The sequence below is a fragment of the Belonocnema kinseyi genome, chromosome 2 (assembly GCF_010883055.1).
Source record: "Belonocnema kinseyi isolate 2016_QV_RU_SX_M_011 chromosome 2, B_treatae_v1, whole genome shotgun sequence".
Taxonomy (NCBI): Eukaryota; Metazoa; Arthropoda; class Insecta; order Hymenoptera; family Cynipidae; genus Belonocnema; species Belonocnema kinseyi.
In genome coordinates this window covers 9,857,308-9,884,614 of record NC_046658.1, presented here as the reverse complement: position 1 = coordinate 9,884,614, position 27,307 = coordinate 9,857,308, and the positions used below count along the sequence as shown (strand labels likewise).

The following is a 27,307-nucleotide window of genomic DNA, read 5'->3' as shown; positions in this document are numbered from 1 at the left end:
AGGGATCCTTTTGAAAACACCCAGGAGAGTTCGTTTATAGGGGTCCTTTCATCCATATCCATACTCATGCAGGCCGGTAATATTGGAAGCCTTGCTGATCTAGATTTGTGATCATTTTAAGGTAGTCTTCAATATCAGGCACGCGAACTGAATAAACATCTGGGGTAATTTTATAAAAGATGGGACTGCGCGCCGGCCCTCTCAATCCGCGCGGAAGTTGAGTAGAGGGAGTCTCGTCGCAAAGTCCCCCACTCTCCGTTGACGGGTCAATCAGGACATGGCTTCTCAGAGATTGGCGCGTTGTTTTCACAATGTACGCGATTGGATCTAAAATTTGGGAGCGCGCGACAAAACTAAAATTTTCGTTATCTTCGTCTCTCTTGATGTCCAGCATTACATTTTATAATGACTATACTTACTTATACTTCTTATCGGTACTCATTTATTATAAACTGCACATATATTTCGATATATTATAATATTAATAATAATAAGATTATATTATAACAATAATTATAATATTATAATAATACAACACTTTTTTATATAATTATATTAATTATAAAATAATATATTATCCATATAACAATATCGTACCATAATAATAATTATAGTATTACATATAGGGGCGGCGCATAGTGGGATCAAATCAAAAAACGAAGTTCGAAATAACTTTTAGCTAGCAATTCTTAACCGATATTGTATTTTTTAAAAGAAAAATTCATTATTAAATTTTGAAGAGATTTATATGACCTGATTTTTGAATTTAATTTTGTTTAAACTTTTATGTTAAAGCAAAGAGTGAAGAAAAAGTAGATTTTTTCGTTTTATCTTTATTTTCTGAGTGAAGAAACTTTTTATATGATCAGCATTGCCAAACTTTATGCGCGGGGGTAGTTGAAAGTAAAAAAAAATGAAATTGTTAAGTTGATTGTTGCAAACAAAATAACTTAACAAATCGATAGTCCGTAAGAAGAGTAGCACCGTTCAAAAAGATTTACGAAGTTTAACACGGCTCAAGCCGGCTAACGAAATCTAGCACCGTTCATAAAGCCTAGTGAAAAATAGCAGTACTCGCCGATGCCTGACGAAAAGAAGCACAACTCGCCGAAAGGTAACGAAACGTAGCACAACTGGCTGACGCGGACGAAAAGTAACACCACTCGGGGAGCGATGACGAAGCGTAGCATAAAAACATTTTTGATGGTTTTAAAAGTTGTAAAAGGATTGGACAGGTGTTTGGGGGTTTAATTTGAGAGCTGTTTATCTGTAAATTAATGTAATCTAAATTTTGTGGGGAAGAAATATATCTTTAGGATGTATGTCAGAGACTAAATTTAACATCAAATTTAATATTGCTGCAACAAATACTCAAATAATACTATGTTTTTTTAAATAAAAGGCTGTTAATGTTTTGTTATTCAAATCAAATACTCGTAAAATTGTAAAAATTTCTGAATAACGTACGGAATGGTATTCGAAATTATTGGCATTGATAATAGATTTCGACAATACTTTATTGCATGAATTTGAATTAAGTAATTTGATAAGCAACAGCGAGTCATGTTACTCTTCATCAGCGCTTGGCTTGTCGTGCTACTTTTCGTCAGATATTTGGTAGTGATGTTACGCTTCACCAGTGCCTTGCGAGTGGTGTTAGTTTTCGCCAGCGCTCTACGGGGCGTGCTTTTCTTCGTGAGCACTGCTCGAGGAGTGGTGCTACTCTTACATTGATTTCGTAACCTTTACACAGGTTCGAAAGATCGGTGAGCATTGGGTTGTCAGTACGACCCAGAGTATTGTTTATAATTCAGCATCTGATACGTCAACATTTAACCTTTATTGTCATCGATTAGAATTGAGAAAATGAAGATTATTTCGGGAGTGTACTTTTAATGAATTTAAGAATTTTTGAACTTGTTGATAATTTAAGTGAGAATAATCTTCTTTCATTGGATCCGAACGGCTTTTAAAAATACTCAAAAATTAAAACAGATCACTAAAGGATCTTTGGTCTCAAGACTTGAGTCCTTGGAAAAAAATTGGACGCGCAGGCTCAACATTGGGAGTTAGTAAAGGTACGCGATCAGAACGCCACGAACATTGATTTTACGATCAATTTCTACGCAACTACTGAAGAAGCATATCTAGTCGCGAAGAGAGCCTTTATGAGCGAACTGGAAAAACTCTCAAATCACCTTGCTTCTACGTCCATGAATGATTCAGCTCCACAAATTGGGTGGGTTAAAATCCAGGCCTATAGGTGAATCGGATCAAATTCTTTATCGAATTCCGATAACTCTACGCAAGTATCAGCGTTTCTGGGACCTACTTTCGGAGCGCTTTAAGAATAAAAGAGGTCCTATCAACTCGCATTTGGCTGAGCCTTTTTCAATTCAGCCAATGAAAGCTGAGTATTCGAGTGCTCTGAAGGAAGTTTATAATGCAACGGTTAATAACATTGAAGCTTTATCTGCCTTCGAAGAACCGGTGGACAAATGGTCATCATAGCTAGTATATATTACTGTAGAGAAATTAGATCGTAAGTCTCGTCGTGATTGGGAAACTTCTCTTGGAAATTCCACGAATCCTCCAACGTTTGACAAATTGAATACATGCTTACAAACCAGGATTTGGACGTTGGAAGTTTTAGATGCTACTCCAAATGAAATTAATCAGTCTTCGTTTCAACAATCTTCCAAATCTCAGTTTCAAAAGAAAAGGTTTGAAAAGTTCACGAAGTGCTTGATTTCTACAAGAGCCAACGTCAACGCAATTGCAGAGCAGCCAGTGAAGGAACAAGTAGCTATAGAGCAGCTTGCTAAGAAGCCACAGGAAAGGAAGTGCTTTTTTTTGCCGCGAACTGCATTATTTAATGTCGTGTCCGCAGTTTCAAAGTCAGTCTGTAACGCAAAAGAAAGACTTCCTTTTTTCAAAAAAAATTGTGCACCAATTGTTAAGTGTCTCATTTATTTCAGGATTGTGCTTCAAAGAACTTGTGTCAGATTTGACAGGCGAAGCATCATACGGCACTTCATGACCCATCTTCAAGCTCAGGACAATCTTCGATGATATCAACCAGATCTTTAACGCCTCATCAAGCACAATCTACTCATCCGGCTTCGGTAATGCAGATTTCTCAGAAGAAATCACTGTTGGTTCTCCTGCCAACAGCAATGGTCAATGTGACTACATCATCTGGCCATAAAAGGGTGTTCGAGCATTTATCGATCTAGACTCAGAGGTGTCCATAATCTCTGAGTCCCTTGCTCAAAGTCTCCAACTCCCTCGTACCAGAGGACCTATTGTTCTCCTAGGAGTGGGGGAAAATAAGTCGGGAACGTCTCGTGGATCAGTCAACGTCGTTTATCACTAAGGTTTGATTCTGGCTTTAAACTTCAACTCCGGGCTCTTGTTCTGCCAAATTTGATATCTAAACGCCCAGAGCATCAAATTAGTCTTGAGGAATGGCCTAATCTAACTGGTCTACAATTAGCTGATCCTAACTTCAGTGGAAGTATTCTGATTGATTTAATTTTAGGAGTAGAGGTCTATGCAATATTAATTAAACAAGGTTTTCGAAAGGGTTCCCTGGGCACTCCTTTAGGTCAAAATTCCGTATTCGGGTGGATTCTCTGTGGTCCTACGGGCAATACCTCATCGTTGGATTCATCTACAGTGAATATGTTCCATTGTTCCAAGATAGAAGAACTTTTTTTTTACCTTCAAGAATTTTGGGAGGATTCAGAAGTCGTGCCTCCTAAGCCTTTCCGAAACAGCAGTTCAAACGAGATGTTCATCTCTAAGAAGTGTATGCCAATTTTATGAAAGAACATTATTAACATCAGCACATGAAGACCGTCAACATCCCTGCAGATCCAAGGAGCATCTCGCGGTTATTTTTTTCCGCATCATGGAGTTTGGCGTGAATCTAGTTCAACCACGAAACTACAAGTCGTTTTTAATGGTTCTTGACGATCATGTCGAGGCATTTCTTTGGACGAGTGCGTTTATGCAGGGCCAAAATTAAAATAAAATATTTCAGAAACCTTGCTGCAGTGGCGTCTTCACTTCATTGTCTTTTCTGCAGATGTCGAAAAAATGTATCGACAGATCCTCGTCCACCAAGATGATCAGGCTCTCCAACTTATTCTGTGGCGGGAAAGTCAAAATGAGCCAGTTCAAGTATTTCGACTCAGTGATTAAAAAATGACATCTATGCTGATGATGTATTATCAGGAGCGGATAATTTGGAAGATGATATTGAATTACACAACCAACTACGTGGTCCCTTCATGGCGGGTGGCTTGCCGCTCAAAAAGTGGAATTCAAATAGCCATGAAATAATGCAGCGCATTACGGAGTATCTGCACGCGTTATCTCCAGATATATCTTGGCAGTCACAGACATCGGTTTCAGTGCTTGGGTTAACTTGGATCCCAGTACCGATTGTTTCATTTTCCAGGTTGATCCTAGGCCTATTAAAGATGTCATCACAAAACGCCTTGTTGTCAGCCAGTCACCCCAATTATTTGATCCTCTAGGATGGTTGGCACCTGTTATCATCGTCGCAAGGATCTTTATTCAGGAACTCTGGAAGCTTAATTTATTCTGGGATGATCCTTTGCCTGAAGAATCTCGTCATCGCTGGATAAAATATTATGAAGATCTTCCTCGTTTTTCTGCATTCAGAATACCTCGGTGGATAGGATTTCGTTCGTGGATGTGCTCTTTCGAGCTTCATGGCTTTGCTGACGCTTCTGAAAAAGCATACGGCGCTGTCGTTTATTTAAAGACAATTTCGCATAACAGAAATTGTTTTCTTGGATTCATTTATTCAAAGAAAAAGATCGCTCCTGTTCAAACTGTTCCGCTTGCTCGTCTTGAGCCATGTGCCTCAGTTTTGTTAGCTCGTTTCATCGCCCACCTTCAAACTCAACTGCATTTTGATGCTGCTCTACATTTATGGTCTGATTCTATGAACACACTTCATTGGATTTTAGCTGTTCCTACAAGATGGATGACATACGTCGCGAATCGGGTCTCGGAAATCCAAACGGTCGTTCATTCAGCAATTTGGCATCATGTTCCGGGTGCAGATAATCCAGCTGACTGTGCTTCTCGCGGGTCGTCAGCTTGCGATCTTTCGCTGTTTTCACTCCGGTGAAATGGTCCTCCGTGGCTTAAAAGACAAGAAGATTGGCCTTCATCTCTGCTTGGTCCTCCAGAGAACACAGTGGCCAAAGAGGAATGTTGAGTTACTGTCAACGTAACAGTTCGTGTTAATGAACCGTGTGAGCTTCTGAGTCGTTATTCTTCTTTCGATAAATTACTGCGAGTCACTGATTGGTGTCTTCGTTTTCGAGACGCTTTGAAATGTCGTTCTATTATCACTGATTCTACCTCCTACGTCTATGCTAACAACTCTTATCATCCGCGACTGTCACCTTTGCGGTCCTCATGGCGGTGTCCAACTAACCCTTGGAACGTTACGACAATCTTTTTGGATTCTTCGAGGTCGCCGTTTGGTACGAGCATTGATTCAGCGGCGCATTCCATGCGTCAGAAACAGAGGTAATACTCAACAACAGCTAATGGGTGACCTCTCTTCCATCCGCATTACTCCACCTGAACGAGCATTTATGAAAACTGGGGTAGACTATGCTGGCCCCATCAATGTTACCACCTCCAAAGGACGAAGTCACCATTCCCACAAAGCCTGGATTTGTATTTTTGTCCGTTGTGCCTCATGCTCAGTTCACCTCGATTTGGTTTCGTATTACACTGCAGAAGCCTTCATAGGTACTTATATTCGCTTCACTTCTCATCGTGGTATTTGTTGAATATTATCTAGTGACGAAGGTACGAATTTTGTGGGAGCGGATTGTCAACTACAGGAAATGTATTCTAAGGCATCAGCAGAGTTTGCTTCGGTCGCTATATGCTTCGCTTCGATTGGTGTCCAGTGGAGATTCAATCCTCCTACAGCACCTCTCTTCGGAGGTTTATGGGAAGCTGCAGTTAACTCGATAAAATGCCATCTTCGTCGAGTCATTGGAGACTCTACATTGAAGTTTGAAGAAATGACGACTCTATTGACACAAATTGAGGCTTGTCTTAATTCTCGGCCTTTCAGAGCTCATTCAGATGATCCAGCAGACATTTCTGTCCTCACACCAAGAAATATTCTCATTGGAGGTCCACAGCTTGGAGAATATAAAAATTTTTAGGAACAAAAGATCAATTTTAATCGTAAGACATTTATTTAAATCCGTTTACTTTAGCTCCCAATTGTTTGCCGGAATTTCCGCAACCAATTGAAAGCCATTGAATCACCCGGCGAAAAGAAATCCGGTACCATGTAAATATACCTAAGATTATTTTGTCGCACCGATACGGTGCCGCGCCGACGATGCTGCAATCGAATCAGCGGTGGCGCGGTTTGAAGCAAAATGGCCGGCGGCGGCGCAACCGTTTAGTAAAAACTAATGAAAATGGCGATAAAAATAATCAGTACATGCATCGCGAACTTCGACTTGAGAGAGATTTATGTGTGGACAGCTTCGAATGGGCGTACATAGAATTTTATAACGACAACATAATTGACGACAACAGACAGACACAGACTTAAAAAGTATTTTTCTTACTCATAATATTTTTCATAAACAGTTAGATGGTTTCATCTACGTAATCCTATTTGAATTGTTCTTTTATTTCTGGTGTTTTTCGAATATAGCATTTATGTAATTACTGAGGAATCATCTCTCATTTGTTTCTGTCAATTGTTAATGTAGCTTCACTGTATTCTATTTATTTGTAATCAAGCTATATCTTTTTCGACCTTTTTTCTAGTCAATATAGTTATAATACTATCACTGTCAATCCTTAATTCTATATTCTATATCCTTTGTATGTTCCAGTCCATCCTTTTTTATCTCGTTATTCCAGATTCATATCTGTCTTTAAATTCTAACCAAGTAAAATTTACAGTCGCTCTGTTGGATGGAACTCAAAATCAGTAACTTCTGGCTATTTGCCTCATTAATAGTTCCACTGATTCAAATAGCTCGAAGTAGATCTCTTTCAATCCCTTCTTTCTCTTTGTACTTCTATTTCTTTACTATTAGGCTTTATACAGGGTATCCCAGACTTGAATGTTTGGACTCATATGACTGTATAAAAATATAAAAATAAATGGAAAATTCTTCTTCCAAATATCAGTTAAGTTTTTTTTTTTTTAAAAAAGTTTCGAACTAGACCAATGAGGAGCGCAGCATAAAAAAACCTGTGTGCGTGAGCGGGAGTCAAAGGTACTGTAGTGGAGGTTAGTGACCGCTGTTCTCCTGTCGCTAACCCCATCTCGGCGCTCTCTTTAATAACACTTCATGTGACTCCCTCTCATTTTATTCACGTCTGTTTATACCGTGCTATTGATTGGTCAAGTCTAAATATTTTATAATTCAAAAACTAAAACCTCAACTGATTATTGGAAAAGGAATTTTTAATTTATTTTTAACATCTTTATACAGCTATATAAGTCCGAATACTTAAGTCTGTGATACCCTGTATATAATAGAACTTTGTGTTTTGGAAATATTTCAATCGCAATATTGCTTCAAGTTTCTAAACATAGAAAAAAAATCGTGTTGGCAGTTTGTTTAAAAAAATTAATTTGCAAAACTTGAGCCAGCAATTGAACCGGCGCATCGTAGAACGGGGTATAAAATATTTTTCGAGGAGTAGGGGAGAGCTTACGTCGCTTAAAGTCAAAAGGTTGGGTAACCCCCTACTCCTCCAGAAATATTCTATACCTAGTTCTATGATATGGCGATTCCATTATAAACTCACTCTCTGTCCAGTATAAAATTTACAAAACGTTCGCGATGCGACAACATTATTATTTATAAACAAACTATTATTTTTCTACTCTCTCCCCGGCGAAAATACCGAAGGCTTTGCAAAATGTTGTTTCTGTATTGTTTTCCATTGAGAAGAGACTAAAAAATGATCTTTGTTCGCATGAAGTTGTGGCGCTCATAGTATTCCAGTGCTGAACGAGCATCTTCGAGTCTATGCATCCTATTGCATCAGGGCTCTCAATTAAAGTAGAATGTTAAGATCAAATTTTTATCCAATCAAATCCGAAACATTCTGAACCAGCCAGAAGGAAGTTTTCAATCCTTTTCAATCCATTGACCGACACTTATTTCTGTCCGACCCACTTTTCAATTTTATGGAATCTATATTCGCAATCCAAATGAATTCAGGTAAAGAATAACAAAAGATAATAAAATAATAAAATCTTTGAATCGATTCAGATTGGGTCGAATACATATTTCTCAATGATTCGGTTTTCTTTCTTCTCTTGTTGTCTGGTTTTCTAGAAAAATAACAGGAGTTACTCCCATATATTTCAGGATCGGTTGAAGAGTATTTACAGTTTGGTACACGACTTCGAGAAGAAACATCATTTTTCGGAAAACAATTTAAGCAATATCATTAAAACGCATGATAAATTGAGTCCAGACGATAGAGTTACTCCATATTACCAGCAAAAGTTAAAAGCTATTTATATTGCAGCAATATCTGATGCTACATCAGAAGAAGATATACTACGAAAATCTCTTGACAAGATAAATGAAATAAGATTCATTAGAAACGAACGAAGAATTCAGGTATCTATACGCACTTAATACAGATTCTACGGGATTCCTCCCTAATTCTTTGAAGCATGTAGAAACCCATGTGGGGAATCACATGTGATTCCACGCGGATTCCCATGTATAAAATCGTATGGGCAAATTGGAAGACGAAATAAGATAGAACCGTATAAGCGGGAAGCATAGGATGGTATTTTTATTGGGTTTTATATGATTAATTATATGGGTTGCTACTTAGGTAGATTGGAAATATCTAAAGGACTGTGCAGTATTCGTCCGTAACAACCATAGCTGCGTAGCAGTTGTTCGTGACCTTTAAGATTTCCGAGTATAACACTTTTATTTTGTCAAAAACCTTTCATTGAAAAACTTGTAATCCTATGTAGATTTTATGTAGTAGCAATGCCTTCCACGTAATTTTTCCACGCAGTGCCTATCCCATTTTGTATTTCAATTTGCCTATAATATTTTATAGAGAAGTCCATATGGATTCCCACACGGATTCTTCTAGAGGACCTGATGTACGGATTTTCAGTAGGCATAAAATTAGAAAAATTCTTTATTTTTTTTAAAACTTCTCTTATGATGTATCATCTTCAAAAAGTATAAATTATATATGCTATAGATCATCCGACGCTGAAATAAATGTAGGCAAATATTGTTAATGTACAACAATAAAAATCGTTACATGTATTGTATGTGGTTCAGGGTAGGTTTTTCTTTTATAATTAAATGATTATTACATAAGATATTTTTAATAATATTTTAGGCTCGAAATGCTGGAAATAAAGAAACAATTAGAAGAGGTGCTTTGATGAAAATGTTATTGAGTACAGCACAAACACTTCCTATTTACGTTGGTAAATCTATAGGTGCAAAAGCACCACCTCTCTGTGGGGCAGTGCCTGCAGAACCGACATATGTCGCTAAGGTAAGAAATCTGGTAATAACGGTTGAATAGAGAAGAATTAAATTAGTTCAGAAAAGAAAAAGGAAACATTCCGTTCTTCTAAATGCCCGATTCTTCTAATTTGAATTAATTTGAATTGAAATTTCTGAACTTATATTCCAGCTAAAGGATGCAAAACCATATTGTGTTCAAAGTGTCAGAGGGAATTAAATAAAATTAAAATATATCGTACTTTAGGGATTAAAGGAAATTTAATAAAAGTTTTTTTTTAAGGAACTAGAAGAAATTAGATAAATGTAAGCTTGATGAAAAAATCAAGTTTTATATAGAACACAAAAATTTTATTTCGAAATTTGAATCTGAAATTATATCATTCTTCTGTACGCATGCCTTATTATCGGATATATAATTTTAACAGGATTCACAATGTTCGGTTAAATTTCCACGAGTAAAAGTATACCAACATACGGAGTTTACCAGGGGTGTTAGTTGAAGTTTGGCGGTTTTACTCATAGATGTCGCTAGAGATATGTATACATTTCTATGATTTGGCATCTATGTCATATTTTTCTATGGACAATAAACTTAAAAAAATACACAATTCCATTCTGCCAAAATAATAGCATCATAGTTGTTTACCTCAGTGAATATGTCGAGTTTCGTTCTAAGTAAATCGCATTTCCAGAATTCGATGCTTTTCTTATTTCATCAAAAGAAAAAAGCAGTTGAAGCTCATCGATTGCTGGTAGAAACTTATGATGAACATGCTCCAGTGATTAGAACATGTGAGACAAGGTTTCGTCAATTTAAAAGTGGAGATTTCGATTTAACAGACAATGAACATCCTGGTGCAGCGAAAAAGTTCGAAGACGAGGAATTGCAGGCGTTATTGGATGAAGACCCAACCCAATCGCAACAACAATTGGCACAAACACTAAGTGTGACCCGAGGAGCAATTTTCCAACGTTTAAAAGCCATGTTAAAAATCCAAAAGTATGGAAAATGGGTATCACACGAACTGAACGATAGACAAATGGAAAATCGAAAAACCATTTGTGAAATGCTGCTTAAACGGTTCGAAAGACCAAATCGCTTTGGCCGTAAGACAATGCTCTGTGTTTAGTGGGACCAGTGTGATGTGGTGTACTTCGAGTTATTAAAACGTCATAAGACGGTGAATACGGATGGCTACCGACAAATTATCAATTTGAATCATGCGTTGATCGAAAAACGGCCGGAATGGGCCCGAAGACATGGCAAAGTTATCCTACAGCATGACAACGCACCGTTTCATACCGCTAAAGTGGTGAAGAAGACATTAAAAGCATTGAATTGGGAAATATTATCGCACCACCCGTACTCTCCTGACCTCGCCCCGTGCGACTATTATCTCTTCGCATCGATGGGACACTCTCTCGCAAAGCAGTGCTTCGCCAATTTTGAAGAAGTCGAAAAATGGCTCGTCGAATGGTTTCCCTCGAAAGAGAAAAAGTTTTTTTGGAATTGTATCCATGATTTGCCTGAAAGATGGGCAAAATGTGTAGAATCCAATGGTCACTACTTTCAATTACACTTTTTTGAGATTCCCTTGAGGATTAAGTGTTTTCTTTATTGAAAAAACCGGCAAACTTCAACTAACAATCCTGGTAATAATAAAGTAACCGGCTAGAACCTCCCACCTGCCCCCGTTGTGCTATTTTCAGTCTATAGAAGTTGTGAAGCAGAAAACGACAGACTTACTGAAAGCACTCGATAGGTGAAAACTTAAAACACTGCTTTGATCAGTTAAGAATACATTGAAGGGTAGCTTCGTTAAATTAGGCTTTGCTACTCAGGGGGACAGGCTTGTGTGGCTTGTGGACACTCCGGTTACTTTATTTGGAGACCTAGCATTATAAAAAGATAACTTCTGAATTCTGCTTTGCTAAACTAGCTGAATATGACCAACAGAAATGCACCAGACCGTCTGTGTTCTTAAAAACAACTAAATTTTGACATCATTGCCGGGCACCGTTCGTCAACTTACAGTCCTTACAGTTTTGCACCTTCTTACGTTGTCAAAATTACTTTAATTGCCATAATCGTCTCAGGATATTCTTAGGAGCACCAACGTTTTCATGTTTGACTGAAAACTTGTTTTTCAATTTTAAGTAAATTATTATGATGTTCGATGAAGGATAAATTTTTACGATGGGATCTTTGACTATTACCGATAGGACATTCATATCGACAATATTGAAAATATCGAGGTTTTTGTATTCGATGTCATGGTTTTGACTTCAATAATTCAGTTATCGATGTTTGTACGATATCCGGGTTTCTTCTTTGATGATGGGAATCAATACTTTGTTTTTAGCGTTTATTGGTGACATTGAAAATTATTCCATTTTGCCAGACCTTATTATATGATTGATCGGTTTCTGGGTTGACGATGATTCACCAATGACATCAAACATGGCAGTCATAAGCGATCAAGTTTTTGTGCCTTCTGAATGAAACACACGACTTTAAAGTATTTTACAGGTATGCCTGTTTGGCGGTCAGCAATTGTTTTACTATTTCCTTTTCCGGGTAACTAATACGTTTCTAGTAGGAGCTATATGTAATTGCTTCCTGAAAAATTAAGAAAAAAAATTTAATTAAATTTCTCTCAGGTCACACATCACAGTCAAAGGTCAAAATCATGAAAACTTGAATTTTTATTGTTATTTTCAATGCAATAATTTTTTTCGGATTCAGTTAATTAGTAAACTTAAGGTAATTTTTCATCGGGTCTATACTTCCTGAGTACTTATTATATTATTGTAGTATACAACCCTTACAATCGTCCGGACTAGAAAAAAAATATGAGCTTGAATATAAGGAAAGTTACATTTTGCATGATCTTTACTATGTTCGGTATTTTAACATTAGTTTGCGAAAATAATATCATTTTACTGAGGTCTATACTACACAGCCGTCCAAACTAAAAATATACAAAAGTGACATTTTTATGAAAAATGAGTTTTTGGTATCATTGGATTCATAAGAGAAAGCTGCATCTAACTGTATCAATAAAAAATATGAATTGGTAATATTTATCCCAAAAATACGATTGTTTATAAATCAGGAAAGTCGAAAAAGTCGAAAAATACGACATAAAAAGAACGCAAAGCACTTTCCATGGCCTTAAATATGTACAAGGCATGTACTACGTCATCAGCATACATATCAAAAAGAACCTAAAGAACTATGTGTCTTTCTTGCTTGGTAAAAATGATCGAGTGCGGAGCGAATGTACAAACGAAAAGAATTGCCTGCCCTTCGCATGTTTTCGATTTGTGAATTAGCTTGGACTCTGATCGAAAATCCACGGGAAATAAGTCCCGGCTAGATTCGGCTATGCAGGTGGGATGATTGTTCGGGTAAGTTCGGAACACCCGCTAAATAGACAGTGTCCCTTACATATGTTTTGTTGTTGTATTTTGAGGCTGCGCTCGAGCTTTACCAGAAGGGCATCGTCCGAAAGTTACTTTCTGTCTTTCTGCACTTTGCTTTTTGCCCAAGTAGCGTATCTTAATTATTGAAAATTATGTATGTACGAAAGGCTAAAAAGAAGTTCTTTGTTCGGTTGTGTGCACATTTCACCAAACATACTCGACTAAATAATGTTTAGTCCAGCTAACTTTTGGACCAATGAGACTCAATGTTTTGTGTGAACATTTCGGTCGTTGGAATTAACAAAGTTCTTCAAATGGTTGACAGTTGAGTTTTTGTGCCCCAAATCATTCAACTGGCTCTATCTACGCCACATCAGTTTTGATATTTGTTCCTGGTTCCGCGTACCGTTAAATCACACGTTGCAGTGCTTTAGCATCGCGGCATTCAACGTACGTCAAAAAGCACTTTTTTGTGGTACGGTCAATGATGATGATCTCACTCTTTTCGATTATTCAAGCTCTAATAAAGTTCCGCAAATCAAAAAGAACTTTTTTCACGTTTTGGGTCCAAACCGGTTTCTCTCATTATCGCCGAAGATGGATATTTATCCAACACACTATGAATTGAAGTATAACAATGATATTAACTTTCGCGAAGTTAAAAAATGTCTCCTCCCGTGCATTCGTCCTTGTTCTGCAGTCGCTTTTCTGTAATGATATGCAAGGTTCTGTTTTCCATTTTTTAAAATGGAAGTTACTCCCACACAGATCACAAAACTTTGTTTTTTTAAAGGAGCCCCCAATAAACAATAAAGTTTATTAGACCGTTTCCTTCTACTTCCCGGTTAAAATTCCTCAAACTATTTAGAAATTCTATTTTAGCGATTCGACCAACTAGACAGATGACGTTTCGTAAAATAAATTACTTAAACTGAATGACTAATACACAAAATATCCACGAATGCAATTTACCTGTGAGAAATAGAACATTTATGTTGAAAATAATTTTTATATTGTTTAAAAACTGAAGGCAGGAAAACACTTGTTACGTGTGAATTTGACAGATCCTTTCTCTTATTAGCGTGTTTTCCTCCAATTACGTAAAGAAGAGGAAAATTTCCTTTTCTGTTATGTGCAGTTTTTTAACGAAGAATTTATTGTTCTCACCTATGTTTTTTTTTTGTTTCTGTTACTCTTCACTGTTTTTTAGGAATCACAGCTCAAGTGAATCTATTAAAAGCTTCAAGTCTGAATTTAAAATTGATCAAATTTAAATACTACTTTGCTCTGCACTATCTCTCCTTTCTCTTTCTAATTTTTATTTTTCTAATTGCACCTGCTACTGCTTGCTTCATGTTTTCCATCCGTGGTTCGATGCTTATTTGACGAAGGCTGTAGCAGTGAAGGTTGAAGAAGACTGCACTGTCAGGATTGGATTCGGGCGTAACAATAGGCCTCCCAACGAGGAGGTCAAGGGGCTGGAGATGAACCATGGAGTCCCATTAAACTAAAGACAAAGATAATAAGGTTTGGAAAAGGAGGGGGATGTAAGAAGGAAATAATGGGCGGGTAGATTGAAGGAAATAAAGTTGGATGAAGTAAAAGAGTTTACTCGAAGCCACCATGTTATGAGTCTATTAGGCCCTCAAAAAAGTGAGAAAACGAGTCCAGATAGCGGTAGTTAATTAGTTTCAAACGCTACCGCATATAATCTGGATAGATTCACTTCGCTTGCCTATGCCTCCTCTTCCGTGTGTTTTTGAACAATTTATTGGTTTTAGCAACACACTGATTTGGACTGACAAGCCTATAGTCTTAAGAGCCGAGACCGTTTTTGGCGAGTTATTAGGTAACGATTCTGCCACTATTTTCGTGATTGTTGAGAATATACTGATCGCCAAATTTGGCTTCTCCAGGAATAGTCCCGGTGAGGTGTTTATTTACTCATTCGTAGTTGTGAAAAAAATTATTAAAATAAGTCATAGGTTAACGGCTGAATCCTTCTGTTTTGAATGTCAAGACGATTATACAATGTTTCGTGCAATTGGCAGAACAATAGGCCGGTGCGAGGGGGGGGGGGCAGAACGATCTAGAGTTGCAAAAGAATATGTCATTTTAAAGTTATTTTCTAACGCCGAAATGATTTATATAATATTCTACTTATTGTTCAAAACATATATTCGAAGAGGTAGAACAAAATCTCGGGGATATCATCCTGGCAGAACATTGCAAACTACCCGGTTATGAAATTGGTCATTGTGCGTCAGTTTACAACCCTGACACTGCGAGCAGAGTTGTCACTTGTGCTCCGAAGACGATCAGTAGCCTAACTAGAGACATAGTTTACGACTTTTTGTATTTTCTTTTTTTTTCTATAACAGAAAACCCCTCCGCTGTTATCTATAATAATATTGAATATCGAATAATAATATTGAAGCGTCGTTTTTGAAAATTTAAATATTCCTTCGAGTCACTTCAAACTATGGATCGACCTAAAATTTTTCAAAGTATGTTTCAATGTAATAAGTGTAATAGAACCTATCGTATAAAGGGTTTATATTTATCAACTTTTACTCATGAGTATACGAGTATAATCTCTCTATTCTAATTAGTCTTCTTTGTTTTCTATGGCCGATTTTCGAAAGCCGTAAAATTATAACCTCAGAATTGTTCGTCTATTGTAAATAACATTTTTTGCATACGTATTGTAAAAACTCAATATATGCAAATTGAATAGAACATTGTCTAATTGTCTTAACATTCAACACAGAAAGATTCAGCCGTTACCCTGTGACTTATTTTAATCATTTTTTTTACAACTTCGAATGAGTAAATAAACAGCTTCTCCCGGGGACCACCCCTGGAGAACCCAAATTTGGTGATCAGTGTATTCTTCATAATCAGGAAAATAGTGGGAGAATCGTTACCTAATAACTCGCCAAAAAATGGCCTCGGCTCTCCGACTATTATCAGAGAAAATTTCTGCTATCTTGTCTATTTTGTGGGCCTCGCAAGGTATGTGAATCAGGTCAGTGGGCATTTAACAGAGTGAGCATGCCTTCAACACTAACAAAGTTATAAGAATAGAAATTTTAGTTTATATTGATACAAGGTTTTTTTGTTTTGTATCAGAAAGAACAAGGTTTAAAACTATGAGAGCTGCGTCCTCCTTAATGTTGGGGTTTTCGTCTGTCAGTGTCACCATTTTCCTCTTCTCGAGCAGTTACTTAAGCTCTGCGTCATACTCGGCAATCAATTTCGGCTGGTAATGTTGTCTCAAACAACAAGTATTCGGTAAGTCACCAGCGCCTGTTTTAGCATAATAAGATTCACTTTATAACACAACTTATTACAGCTATGCTCCATGCTCATACAGCACAGTAAGGTTAGCTTCCATGCTTTCCAATGTTTCACAAGGCTCAGGCCGCGGGAATTTTTAACACGGAAAAGCAATAGAACTTCAGGGTGACGCAAAATAAATAAAAATTTTAAGATTTTGAAACGAAAAAAATAAAAAACATTTTTTCGATTCTTACGACTCTTCCAGACTTGTTTATTAAGATTAGTATAATTGAAACTTCCCGATAGTAAACACTATCCTCATCAGGCAACAATTCAGGTAAATATTATCGTTTTGGAGTAGAAGCATTATTAACAAATCCCAGAAGTATAATTTTCTGATGTGTTAAATTTTTTAATTAAAAATCATTGTTGGAGCTGAAAAGAGTAAATTGATGATTGTTACAAAAAGGGCCACTCTTAGGATAAGAATATTTGTAATTATGGATATAGATACCTATTATTATTTTAATTATGAAAAAATTTCAAAAATTCTGTTGTAAGCAGGATTGTAATGATCTAAATCTGTAATTGTGTTCAAACTCTTGTTACCTTATTTTTTAATGAAAATTATTTCAGCGAAACATCTTTATAATAATTTGAATCTTGATGTAATATTTCCATATTATCCCAGTCAATACACGAAGAATCACTATTGTGAAAATAACCTGAATGGTTTGCAATGACTTTATGGTATTTTGGTTTCTGTCTAATATTTTTTTGATGTTCATTCATTCTAATACGTAATGAACGTTTTGTTTGTCCATCACATGATTGACCACATTGGCATTTTAGTTTATAAACTACGTTGCATTCGTCTAATATATTTAATTAGTGTTTGCCAAGTTTTATAAATTTGTTAACTTTTGAATCTACTCGGAAAATTGTTTTTATTTGAAATTTATTTAATAGGCGTTTAATAGTTTCTGTAATATAACCATGGAAATTCACGTAAATAATTAGTTTATTGTCATTAAAATCATTTTGTTGAACGTTATTATTAATGATATTTTGTTTTTTCTGTATTTCAGTTCGTCTTTTTTTGATATGCTTTTAAATAAATTTTTTGTAATTATTGAAATAAAGTAGTTCTTTAACTACATTTAAATTATCATTATGAAAAGATTTGTCAGAAAGTAATATTGCAGTCTATTATGTTTTTTATAATTGCAATTTTATGTTAAGTACGATGATTTGAGTAAAAAATTAGAAGTCTCCCTGAGTAAGTACTCTTGCGAAACCAGTTTGTTTTAATATTATTATTATCTAATCATTTCTAGGTTTAAAAAGCTTATGGTGTTTTAATTTTCAATTTCATGTGTGAATTGGTGTCTGGAATGGAACGAGTTAAATTTATTTATTATTTCTTGAATGTTGTCAGTGGGGATAATAAGAGTGGTATCGTCCACATATCGGTAGTAAAGTTGTACTGTAAATTTTAATTTGTTTAAAACTTCTTCAAGGTCTTGCATAAATATATCCGCTAAGGTGCCAGAAATTGGCAAACCCATTGGAGTAGCAAAGTTTTGTATACAGTAAATATCGTTGAATTAAAAAATGTTAACTCCATTAAGAATTTTATTCCTTTTTTAAATTCGTAAATAGGAATATTTATATTGTTTTTTATTTTATCTCACCTTTTTTCAATAGCTTTAAAACCAAATCTAATGGAATGTTTGTAAAGAGGAATGAAACATCGAGTGATAAAAGAACATGATCCACTGGAATTTTTTCTTTTATTATATTTTCTTTTAAAGAAATGTTATTTTTAACGTATGATTTTGGTTTTGGAAGAGAACTTGACATAATTTTGTTGAAAAATTTAGCTAAGAAGTAAGTAGGAGTGTTAACACAAGAAATAACAGGTCTGAAACGGTAATTATTTTTATGGATTTTGGGTAAACCATATAGTCTGGCAATATTTGTGTTATATGTTCAAAAGTATCATTATCGTTAAGCATTAATGTTATTTGTTCTTTGTATTCTTGACTATTCGTAACTGCTGTTGTATTCCCTTTGTCGGCACGTGTTATTAACAAGTTTTTATTATTTTTAATGAAACTCTTAGTATCTTTTATATTTTTAGCTATGACTTTATCAATTTACGTAATTTTTCTTGGAGTTTTTAAATAGCTGGAAGCAATTGGCAGCATTTTACATCTAAATTCTTCTTGTGATTTATAAGGGATTTTTTCAATATTAGCTTCCAAGTCCTTAATAATTTCAAATACTTCTACATGTGTATTAAAGAGAAAGATACAATTAAATTTTCCACCTAATCTGAAAATGTTAAAATTAATAGAGTCATAGCTAAAAATATAAAAGATACTAAGAATTTCATTAAAAATAATAAAAACATGATAATAATACTTGCCGACAAAGGGAATACAACCGTAGTTATGAATAGTCAAGAATACAAAGACAAAATAACAGCAATGCTAATGATAATGATACGATTGAAAAAATGAATAACAATTCTTTAACACAATTAGAAAAAGAGAGTTCTAAATTACTAGACGGTTGGAGGCAACGTAGTTTATAAACTAAAATGCCAATGTAGTAAATCATATGTTGTGGAAAACATTTAGTTAATTTCCACAATGGTGATTCTTCGTGTATCGACTGGGATAATGTTGAAATATTTCACCAAGATTCCAATTATTATAAAAGATGTTTCGCTAAAATTATTTCCATTAATAAAGAAGGTAACAAGAGTTCGAACAAAATGACAGATTTAGATAATTACAATCCTGCTTACAACAGAATTATTGAAATTTTTTTATATATAAAATAATTATTATGAAACCACCCAGACAATAATAAATTTATCTCTTATTAATGTCATACCAATGGTTCTGGCTCTTTTGTAAAAAAAAAACCTTGTCTTTTTTCACTTACTACGCTATTGTGTGTACTACCTCCTAGCTTCGTATTGTATCGAATTTCAGTGTTGGACAAACTCTGAGTACAGGCCGGCGTACTTGCGCTCATGAAATTTTAACGATTTTTTTTTATTTAAAAAAAGTTGATTTAGATGCTTAAATACTAGTTTTAACAATTCCGCGTGGAAAAAATCCTACTGAGCCCCCTTAGGATGAGGGCCCCCGTCGGAAGCCCGCATGGATGTTCGACACGTGGAAATTCTACGAGGGCCCCCGTCGAGGGCTCAGTTTGGTTGCCCTCACGGATCAACAATTAAATGTCGAAGTCCAAAAGGTAAATATTTTTTTGACATCACAAATTTTAAGGTTTCATGAGTTCAGACTTACAAGCAGTGAATTTTTGACAAAAATTCGATGGCACTTTTTTGAAATTCGAACTCTGTCCATATGGAAGTTCCATAGGGGCCCCGCAAGGGGCCCAGCTCGGTTGAAATCATGGATCAACGATTAAAATTTCTAAGTCGGAAGGGTGAATATTTTATATCCTAAAAAATAGACATAAGAAAATGCGTTTAAAACCCAAACCTTAAACGAAAGATTAGAAAATGTTATAAGAAATTATCAAAATTCACGTTCAAATTTCGGAGGTCCGTTGTTAAAAATTTTAAACGTTCATAAAAAATTACATTTTCTGTCATCGTAAAAAGTTGTAAAGTAGTCTACAACGGGAAAGCACGAAATATTACGCGAAGAAAAATTTTAATCGATTTAAATTATTTATTTAACAATTATTGTATTGATATTCCTGTTAACAGTTTGCGTGTTTTTCATTTACATAACGTCGTATAATAATAAATTAGAAAAAGAGAGCCTAAAATTTGGTATTTTAACTTTTCTGAACTGTAGCTTACATAGCTTTTTCACAGAGTTTCAACTTGTCGGTTTAGCACAGTGATTAACACTCCCTACTGTTAGGCGTTAGATTTATGTATAGAAATGTAGGTTTGGATACCCCGTAGGGTTAGAAATGTTATTTGTTTTATAATGTTTAGAGATGTAATATATGTATTCACTCTAAACAGGACTATTAATATTTGTCGTCAAATTACTCGCAATCAATTAATATTTATTATTTAAATACCTTTTTTTGTCATATCGTTAGAGTATAGCAGTACGCCCTAATGGAAGAAACGGGAAGGTTTCGGAAAGACCGCGTCGGAAAGATTCAGAAAGGGTTCGGAAAGAGTTCGGAAAGAGGTTCCTTTCTGATCCTTTCCGAATGGTATGGAAACTTTGTTTCTGATTTCTTTCCAAACTTCGAGCTGTCCCATGAAGCTTTCCGATTTCTTTCCGAATGTCCCATTCTCCGACTTCTTTTCGATCATTTTCGAATGTCGTCAAAAGTTTCCGATTTCTTTCCGAATGTCAACGAATATTTCCGAATGACTACCTACTTTACTCTTTCCGAATCAAATAAAACAATATATATTTTCGTAATAATAATTTATTTTTATCTTCCAAGCCTTTTAAATTGCAGCGAGCATATTGATTCCTGTTGTATCTAGCAAAGATGATCCCTAAAACCTAGAAATAGGGAAATTTTATAACTCCAAAACCCGAATATTCAATTTGCCCAATATTCAATATTTAACTTGCCCAAGTCTCATTTTTAATCACTGCAATAGGTCATTTACAAAATTCCTTCTTTGTATGGTAAAAATAATACACTATAAAATATAAATTGCACGTAGTTTGACTGTATGATGAACAGCCAAAAGAGGCGTCACTTTCATTGATTTCCATATCCACAATAAAATACAAGGATTATTGAAAAACCAACTGAGCACAATGACCTTTCTTACTGAAAGCACTATGGGAAATTAGGAATATCCGAAATTTGTTGTGATTTTAATCAAGAATATTTGGAAAAGCTCTGACAGCATCTCATCTCTGCTTGCCCCAGCGGCATTTTGATCTAAGATTGTCGCTTACTCACTCACTCACTCGCTTTCAGTGGTGCGATCGATAAACACATTCGATAGTAAGCATTCTATTGCACTAATACTCAACTAAACCAAAATATTTAAATGTCATTATATGTTTGAAAAAATGTCGTTAGTGAATGTCAACCTCTGCCAATGATAATAATGATTCTTGTAGATCACACCAAAAAATATAACCACATTTAATTGCTTTGTTTCAAATGATGTTTGGTTGAAAATTAAGTTCAGTGGAATCGAATACCTACCATAATCGATATGAATGAAATCAAAGATACAAAATGGCGATGCAAGAGACATTGATAGCGATTTTCCCAAGATATTTGTTTAAAATCATACAAATATTCGAACTTTCGAACTTTTTCCGTTTCTACCGCTAGAGCGGTACTAGTTAGCACTGACGCAGTACTGCGCCCATAGTAAATTTCATATTGAGGTAGTACTGTGCCAGCAGCGATATCCAGAGCTGGCCCAACACTGACAGTCCAATACAAAATAGTGTTATCAACCCAGAGATGTGCCAGCTCTGGTAAAAAAAAACCAAGAGGACTTTCATGGTGGCAACCATGAGGTATACATGAGGGAAGCCCATGTTGGACCCTTATGGATTAGCATCTCGTTGCCAAATATTATTGATAATACAATAAAATTCAATTTATAATTTCAAATACTGTACTACGAGATTTTTAACGTCAAAATAAATAAAATGATGATAGCTTTTACTACCGACACGTTGTAATTATACTAATCTTAATAAACAAGTGTGGAAGAGTCGTAAGAATAGAAAAAATGTTGTTTTTTTCGTTTCAAACTCTTAACTAATTACTTCCCGGACGCTAAAAAAAAGATTGGAGAACATCTTCTATATATTGAAGTAAAAATGTGACATCAGCGGCTCTTTGACATAATATATGCGCGAATAATGCAAAATAGGTCGTATGCTACATAAGGTTCTAAATTATGCAATATGCAATTATGCAAGAATTATAAACTCAACATCCTTAAACATTGCCTACGGCCATGGTTTTCCTGCTTGTCCTGCAAACAAATGGTGGTCATAGAGCTCATATAAGAGAAAGGATAAAAAAGCAGCAGGAGGAATGAAGCTGATACATGGAATACAAAAAAGGTTTAAAAATGGAGAAGGAGAATGTGGCTATTTGATAACGCTGGTATGTCCGGCATTAGATTATGGAGCATAGATATGGAGATGAAAAGAAAGGAAAAAGATTGAGAGTTTACAAGAAAGGTATATAAGGTGGACGTTAAAGGTAGACTGGAGCAAGCCGGGATGTATGGTGGGAGAAGAAACGCAAAGGAATAAATTAAGTACTAGAGCAGGAAAGAGGACACGGAAAATTAAAACAAAGCTAAGGGAGGAAAAGGGAGGAGAGATAGCGATAAAGTGTTTTATAGAGATAGAATAAAAAAGCTGGAGGGCAGTACAATTAACGAGATGGAAAGAAGAAAGGAGGGGGTTCTTTAATACTAGAGATATAGACGACGGGACCTAAGTAAATTGCGAAGAATTGGAAAAAAGCGAGAAAGAAAGACAATTGATAGAAAGATGGGGGATGATTAAGGAATAATAAATGTTATAAGATGATAAAACAGGAAGGAGATTCAAAGTATTTAGAAAAGGTATAGGGAGAGACTAAAGATTTGTAAGTAATAATTGTGCAATAGCATAGTTATAAATAACTGTAAATAGTGCGGATGAGCTATTGTAAAATATGTAGGCGGAAGTTTTGTAAGGAATGGAGGTCATGGTGTATATATGATATTAGAAAAAAAAACCGCCAACTGAATCTCTGAAATGGTCGGGCAGGCATTTATTTCTATGATATTTAATAATGAACCTACAAGAAGCTGTTAAAACAGTTTTAATATTTCTTAGAAACAAATTTTCCTCGATTTTTTGAAAAAGAATAATAGAATTAACACCCTATGTAACTCATATGAAGCACAAGTATAACATTTATTAAGATGAGAAAGAATTAGTTTCATATGCAATTTTTTGCTTAACATCCCTATTTAATTGCTGTTTTAATTACAGATGGGAGATATGGTTGCGGCTCTAGTAAAGGGATCAGAGGAAGAAGAAAACTGGATACTTGCTGAAGTAGTTAGTTTTAATGCTACAACTAATAAATACGAAGTCGACGACATCGACGAGGAACAGAAAGATAGGCATACCTTATCACGCAGACGCGTCGTTCCTCTGCCTTTGATGAGAGCAAATCCTGAAACTGATTCTAATGCGCTATTTCCAAAAGAGTCAATAGGTAATTTCTTAAAACATTACAAGTGTGTGAATTTAAAATATCCACTACAATCTTCTCTCAGATTTCTCAGAAAATGTTTATTGCATCTTATGGTTTTATTGTTTCTCAAATCAAACCGATTCGAAAAGAAAGCTGAGGCTCTTAAAATGACTCGGGATGCATTGATGAGTGTAATATTTTAACCACATAATCTAAAGGCACAGAGCGCAGAGATTTTCTCAAAAATGTTCTTGTTTTTTGTATGTATTTGAAAAGAGAGAGTTTTTTGCGCCAATATAATGCAACGCGCCAGAAAATATTGTTTTATACCGGGCTGCAGTCGCCCTATCTGAAGACAGGGCGAATTGTCGAGGCTTTTCTGATAAAAGACATCTGAAAGCTTAAGGTCTTCCGAGTTTAAAGATATGATCACTTTCATCCTAAACAATTAGTGTCAATAGTTATAAGAAAAAACAAGTGTTTTTCGTACTCCTTTTTCAAGCGTCCACTTTCACTGGTTCACAGAAAGAGGGCGACGTTAGGAGAAATCTGAATAACAAGAAAAGTTTTTGCAAATAAATCGCCTAAAATGTAAATCAACGTATATTTCAAAATTAAAAAAATGTATTGCATTAAAGATTGTTGAAACAATATCTGTTATTTTTTGTGCAAGTCGTAATAAAAAAAGTGAGGGGCCGCAACATTGACCCCCGAATTTAGTTTCAAGTCTCATAAAATTTGCGATCGCCGCGTCTTCATTGCTTATAGTAACATATAATATAACTATTTAATATGATACATTAATAAAAATAACATATAATGATAATTTTTAGAAAATGAATGTAATTTAATATCCTCCTTTTTGCTGTTAAGTTATTTTTTTCTTACCCTCAAACCAACTTACCATCAAAATTGAGTGCAGTGTTTAAAATAATCGATTGAAAAGTAGATATTTATCACATATTTCTAAAATCTTTCTGAAGAATGTCTGTACCTTTATTCAATAAAATATTCTTCAATAAGGCTGTATCGGTCAGAATCTGTAACAGAACAATTAAATCGCCTCATTTTACTCCATAAATACTAGCAATACTAGCAATAATTAGAAATAATGAATTAAAATATGAATATAAAAAAATACATCAAATAAAAAAAATAAATAAAACAACCGACATGCAAGCCGGTAGTGATGAGCTACGTGATCGAAAGCTAGATCTCACCGAGGTACCAGAAACGTTTTAGGAGCGACCAAAACTTCTTCTGACGGGATGGTCTTTCCTGAAAACTTTGTAGTGAATTTTTCAGAATTAAGGACAGTAACTCAAAACGATTTAAAACAATGGAGGCTTCAGATAATAGGCGGCCACCCTAGAATTATTGCCAACCAACTAGGATGGAGCAACAGATTTGCATGGCTGCCTGGGATGAATAGCCTATCCATCTCAGCTTCTGATGTAACGGCTATCATTTCTGAGTTCTACTATAAATGTGAGGAGAACAACGTCCTCTCCGAAGAACGAAAAGATTGTTGTCGACGTTTCAGTCGTTGCAAGGACTAAGTCACTATTGCCAGTGTGGGTATGTTGCATGCGCAGCACCACCAACGCAATTTCCACACGTTCTACATTGACTTCTAAAAGGCGCTTTCCCTAATAGCCCACAATTATTTACTTGAGGTTCTTAAGACATATCAGATCTGTCCGCGCGTCATCCAATTTCTGGATCACGCTATGCACACATAGCGCACAAGGATTAAATGTTTCAGTCGCGGGGTGATGAGGGATGCACTATCCTTGTCCAATAAACGAGGAATCTTCATAGGCGATTCATTCAGCGCAATATGGTTTTGTTTAGCATTGAACCCACTAAGTTGGACACTTAACAACACGTCCTGTGGGTTCGAAATTGAGACGGGAGGGGCTGAGTCTCAACTCTCTCACCTCTTGCACACGGACAACATAAAGCTTTGTGCATGCTCAGAGTCCAAACTAAACAGCCTACTTAACATCTTGTTGCTGTTCTCCTATGACATCAGGATGTGCCTGTGTTTAGACAAATGCAGAAAGCTGAATTTGTCCCGTGGGGAGATAAATGCTCTCCTGATACTGGTCGACCACGCTCTAAATGAGGCGATGACTGATGAAAAATCACACAGGTACCTTGGCATATTTCAGGCAAAGGGTACACCCCACTCTGCAATTAAAAAGGTATTTGAGACTGCTTTTTCGGGTAGCCTTGTTCTGATTTTGACGTCTGGCCTCTGTGCGATGAACATCACAAAGGCAATTAACACCTATGCGATTCCTCTCCTCGTAGAGAGACTAGTTCTGCCACGCAAGCTTGGAGGAATAGGGATTTTGGATGTTCATCGATTGCGTAAATCTCAGGTTACGTAATTGTGCGAATATTTCCTAAACAGAACTAACATTTCAGTCTATGACTACATGTGTAGAGTAGACCTGTATAGCACCTTCAAACTGGCAGCTGTTGATTTCCAGAACGTCTGACAGCTTAATGATGTAGAGCTAGCTGCTTAGTGGCGCCATTAGCAGCTGAACAAGGAACACAGCCGAACAGTAGATCTTCCATGCATGGATAGTGATGCTTAAAATCTCTGGTTAAGGCAGGGCTTTCCGGTGACAGAAGGATTTTTCATTTCCATCGAGGAAAGAGTAATCAAAATGAGAAATGACTAAAAACATATCCTCAGGCTGGACGTAGTTATTGATATAGACCGTGGGCTCACAACGTGAATGGGAGCGTGATACGGATAAGGCCAATTTTCACATGAGATGTTCGTCTGATGATGAGGAACGTAAAAATGGGTGTCTGGCAGGTGTGAGTGGATGCGTTCACCTGTGGCGACCTGTCAAAGGTGCGAATTTTTGGCAGTTAACTTACGTGACTCGGATAAGGTTGAAAATTGGTGTACATGTGGGGGCTGACATTAGAAATAGCACCTGCGCATTGCCAGGCACTTACTTGGATGCAAAAGTGTTGCCAGGCGGCTTCGAAGTCGCCGGAAACTCAGGTGAAATTTCTTGAAATTGATTTTACAGGAAAAAGTTTGAAACAAAAGTTGGTCCACTCCCGGAGATGCATATTTTCATTGGTATATAATTTTTTGATAAAATTGATACTTTTGGAGAAAACATCGATTAAAGAAAGACCATAACAATAAAAGCCTTTTTTATTGACAACAAGTGATTTTTTCGAAAATTATTAAGAGACGAAAGGTACTCTATTACAGGTATACTCCAAGATGAATAAGAAGTATTTGTTCAAAATGTTAATATTTACCAAGTTATTCGCATTTTCCCTTCTTTTTCCCATTTTTTCAATCACCTGCTTTATCTTTAGCAATTTAAAAGAAGGTGTGCTCAAAATTAGTACACGAATAAAGTAAGTCTTGTGCAATGAATTGGCGTCAGCCACTTTCAATTAAAACAATAACTTATTCTGCTATAAATAATCATAATCAGTGTCACGTTCTCAGCTTGTGATTATCGTAGAAAGTTGTAATAAAAATGAATATGATTATAAAAATTAAACAACAAAATAGCTTTACTTTAAAATACCCATTATTTATTATTGTTAAAGTTTATGTTTTGTCATCGAGATACGTTCGATCTTTATTACCGTGACGAATGTCAAGTTTCCCAAACCCATCCTGGGTCATTGGCGTAGGCATTACAAATTCTTCGTGGTGCATTTTTAATGCAGTTCTATACTCGGAGACACTATTATGCTATTTTAAAATACAAAATGTTGAGCTGCATAACAATCAGAGCAATAAATCACAACAATTAAAGACAATAATAATATAATTGATA

The 27,307-nt window shown here is 35.7% G+C and overlaps 1 protein-coding gene and 1 long non-coding RNA gene across 3 annotated transcripts in view; one reads left to right on the top strand and one right to left on the bottom strand.

The window, feature by feature from the left end:
* LOC117167457 (SAGA-associated factor 29) overlaps positions 1-27,307 on the top strand; it is a 92,017-nt gene that overhangs the window by 42,467 nt on the left and 22,243 nt on the right. The window contains exons 2-4 of one of the 2 annotated variants that reach the window (XM_033352412.1): positions 8,418-8,675; positions 9,430-9,591; positions 23,267-23,495. In XM_033352412.1, coding sequence (XP_033208303.1) covers positions 8,418-8,675; positions 9,430-9,591; positions 23,267-23,495 — 649 coding nt within the window. The remainder of the gene's footprint in view (positions 1-8,417; positions 8,676-9,429; positions 9,592-23,266; positions 23,496-27,307) is intronic. The other variant, XM_033352413.1, reaches the window with a different exon arrangement.
* LOC117167459 overlaps positions 11,428-27,307 on the bottom strand; it is a 47,994-nt gene continuing 32,114 nt past the window's right edge. The window contains exons 2-3 of the long non-coding RNA XR_004466398.1: positions 24,379-24,514; positions 11,428-12,183 (exon numbers count right to left, since the gene is read on the bottom strand). This is a non-coding gene — a long non-coding RNA (uncharacterized LOC117167459). The remainder of the gene's footprint in view (positions 12,184-24,378; positions 24,515-27,307) is intronic.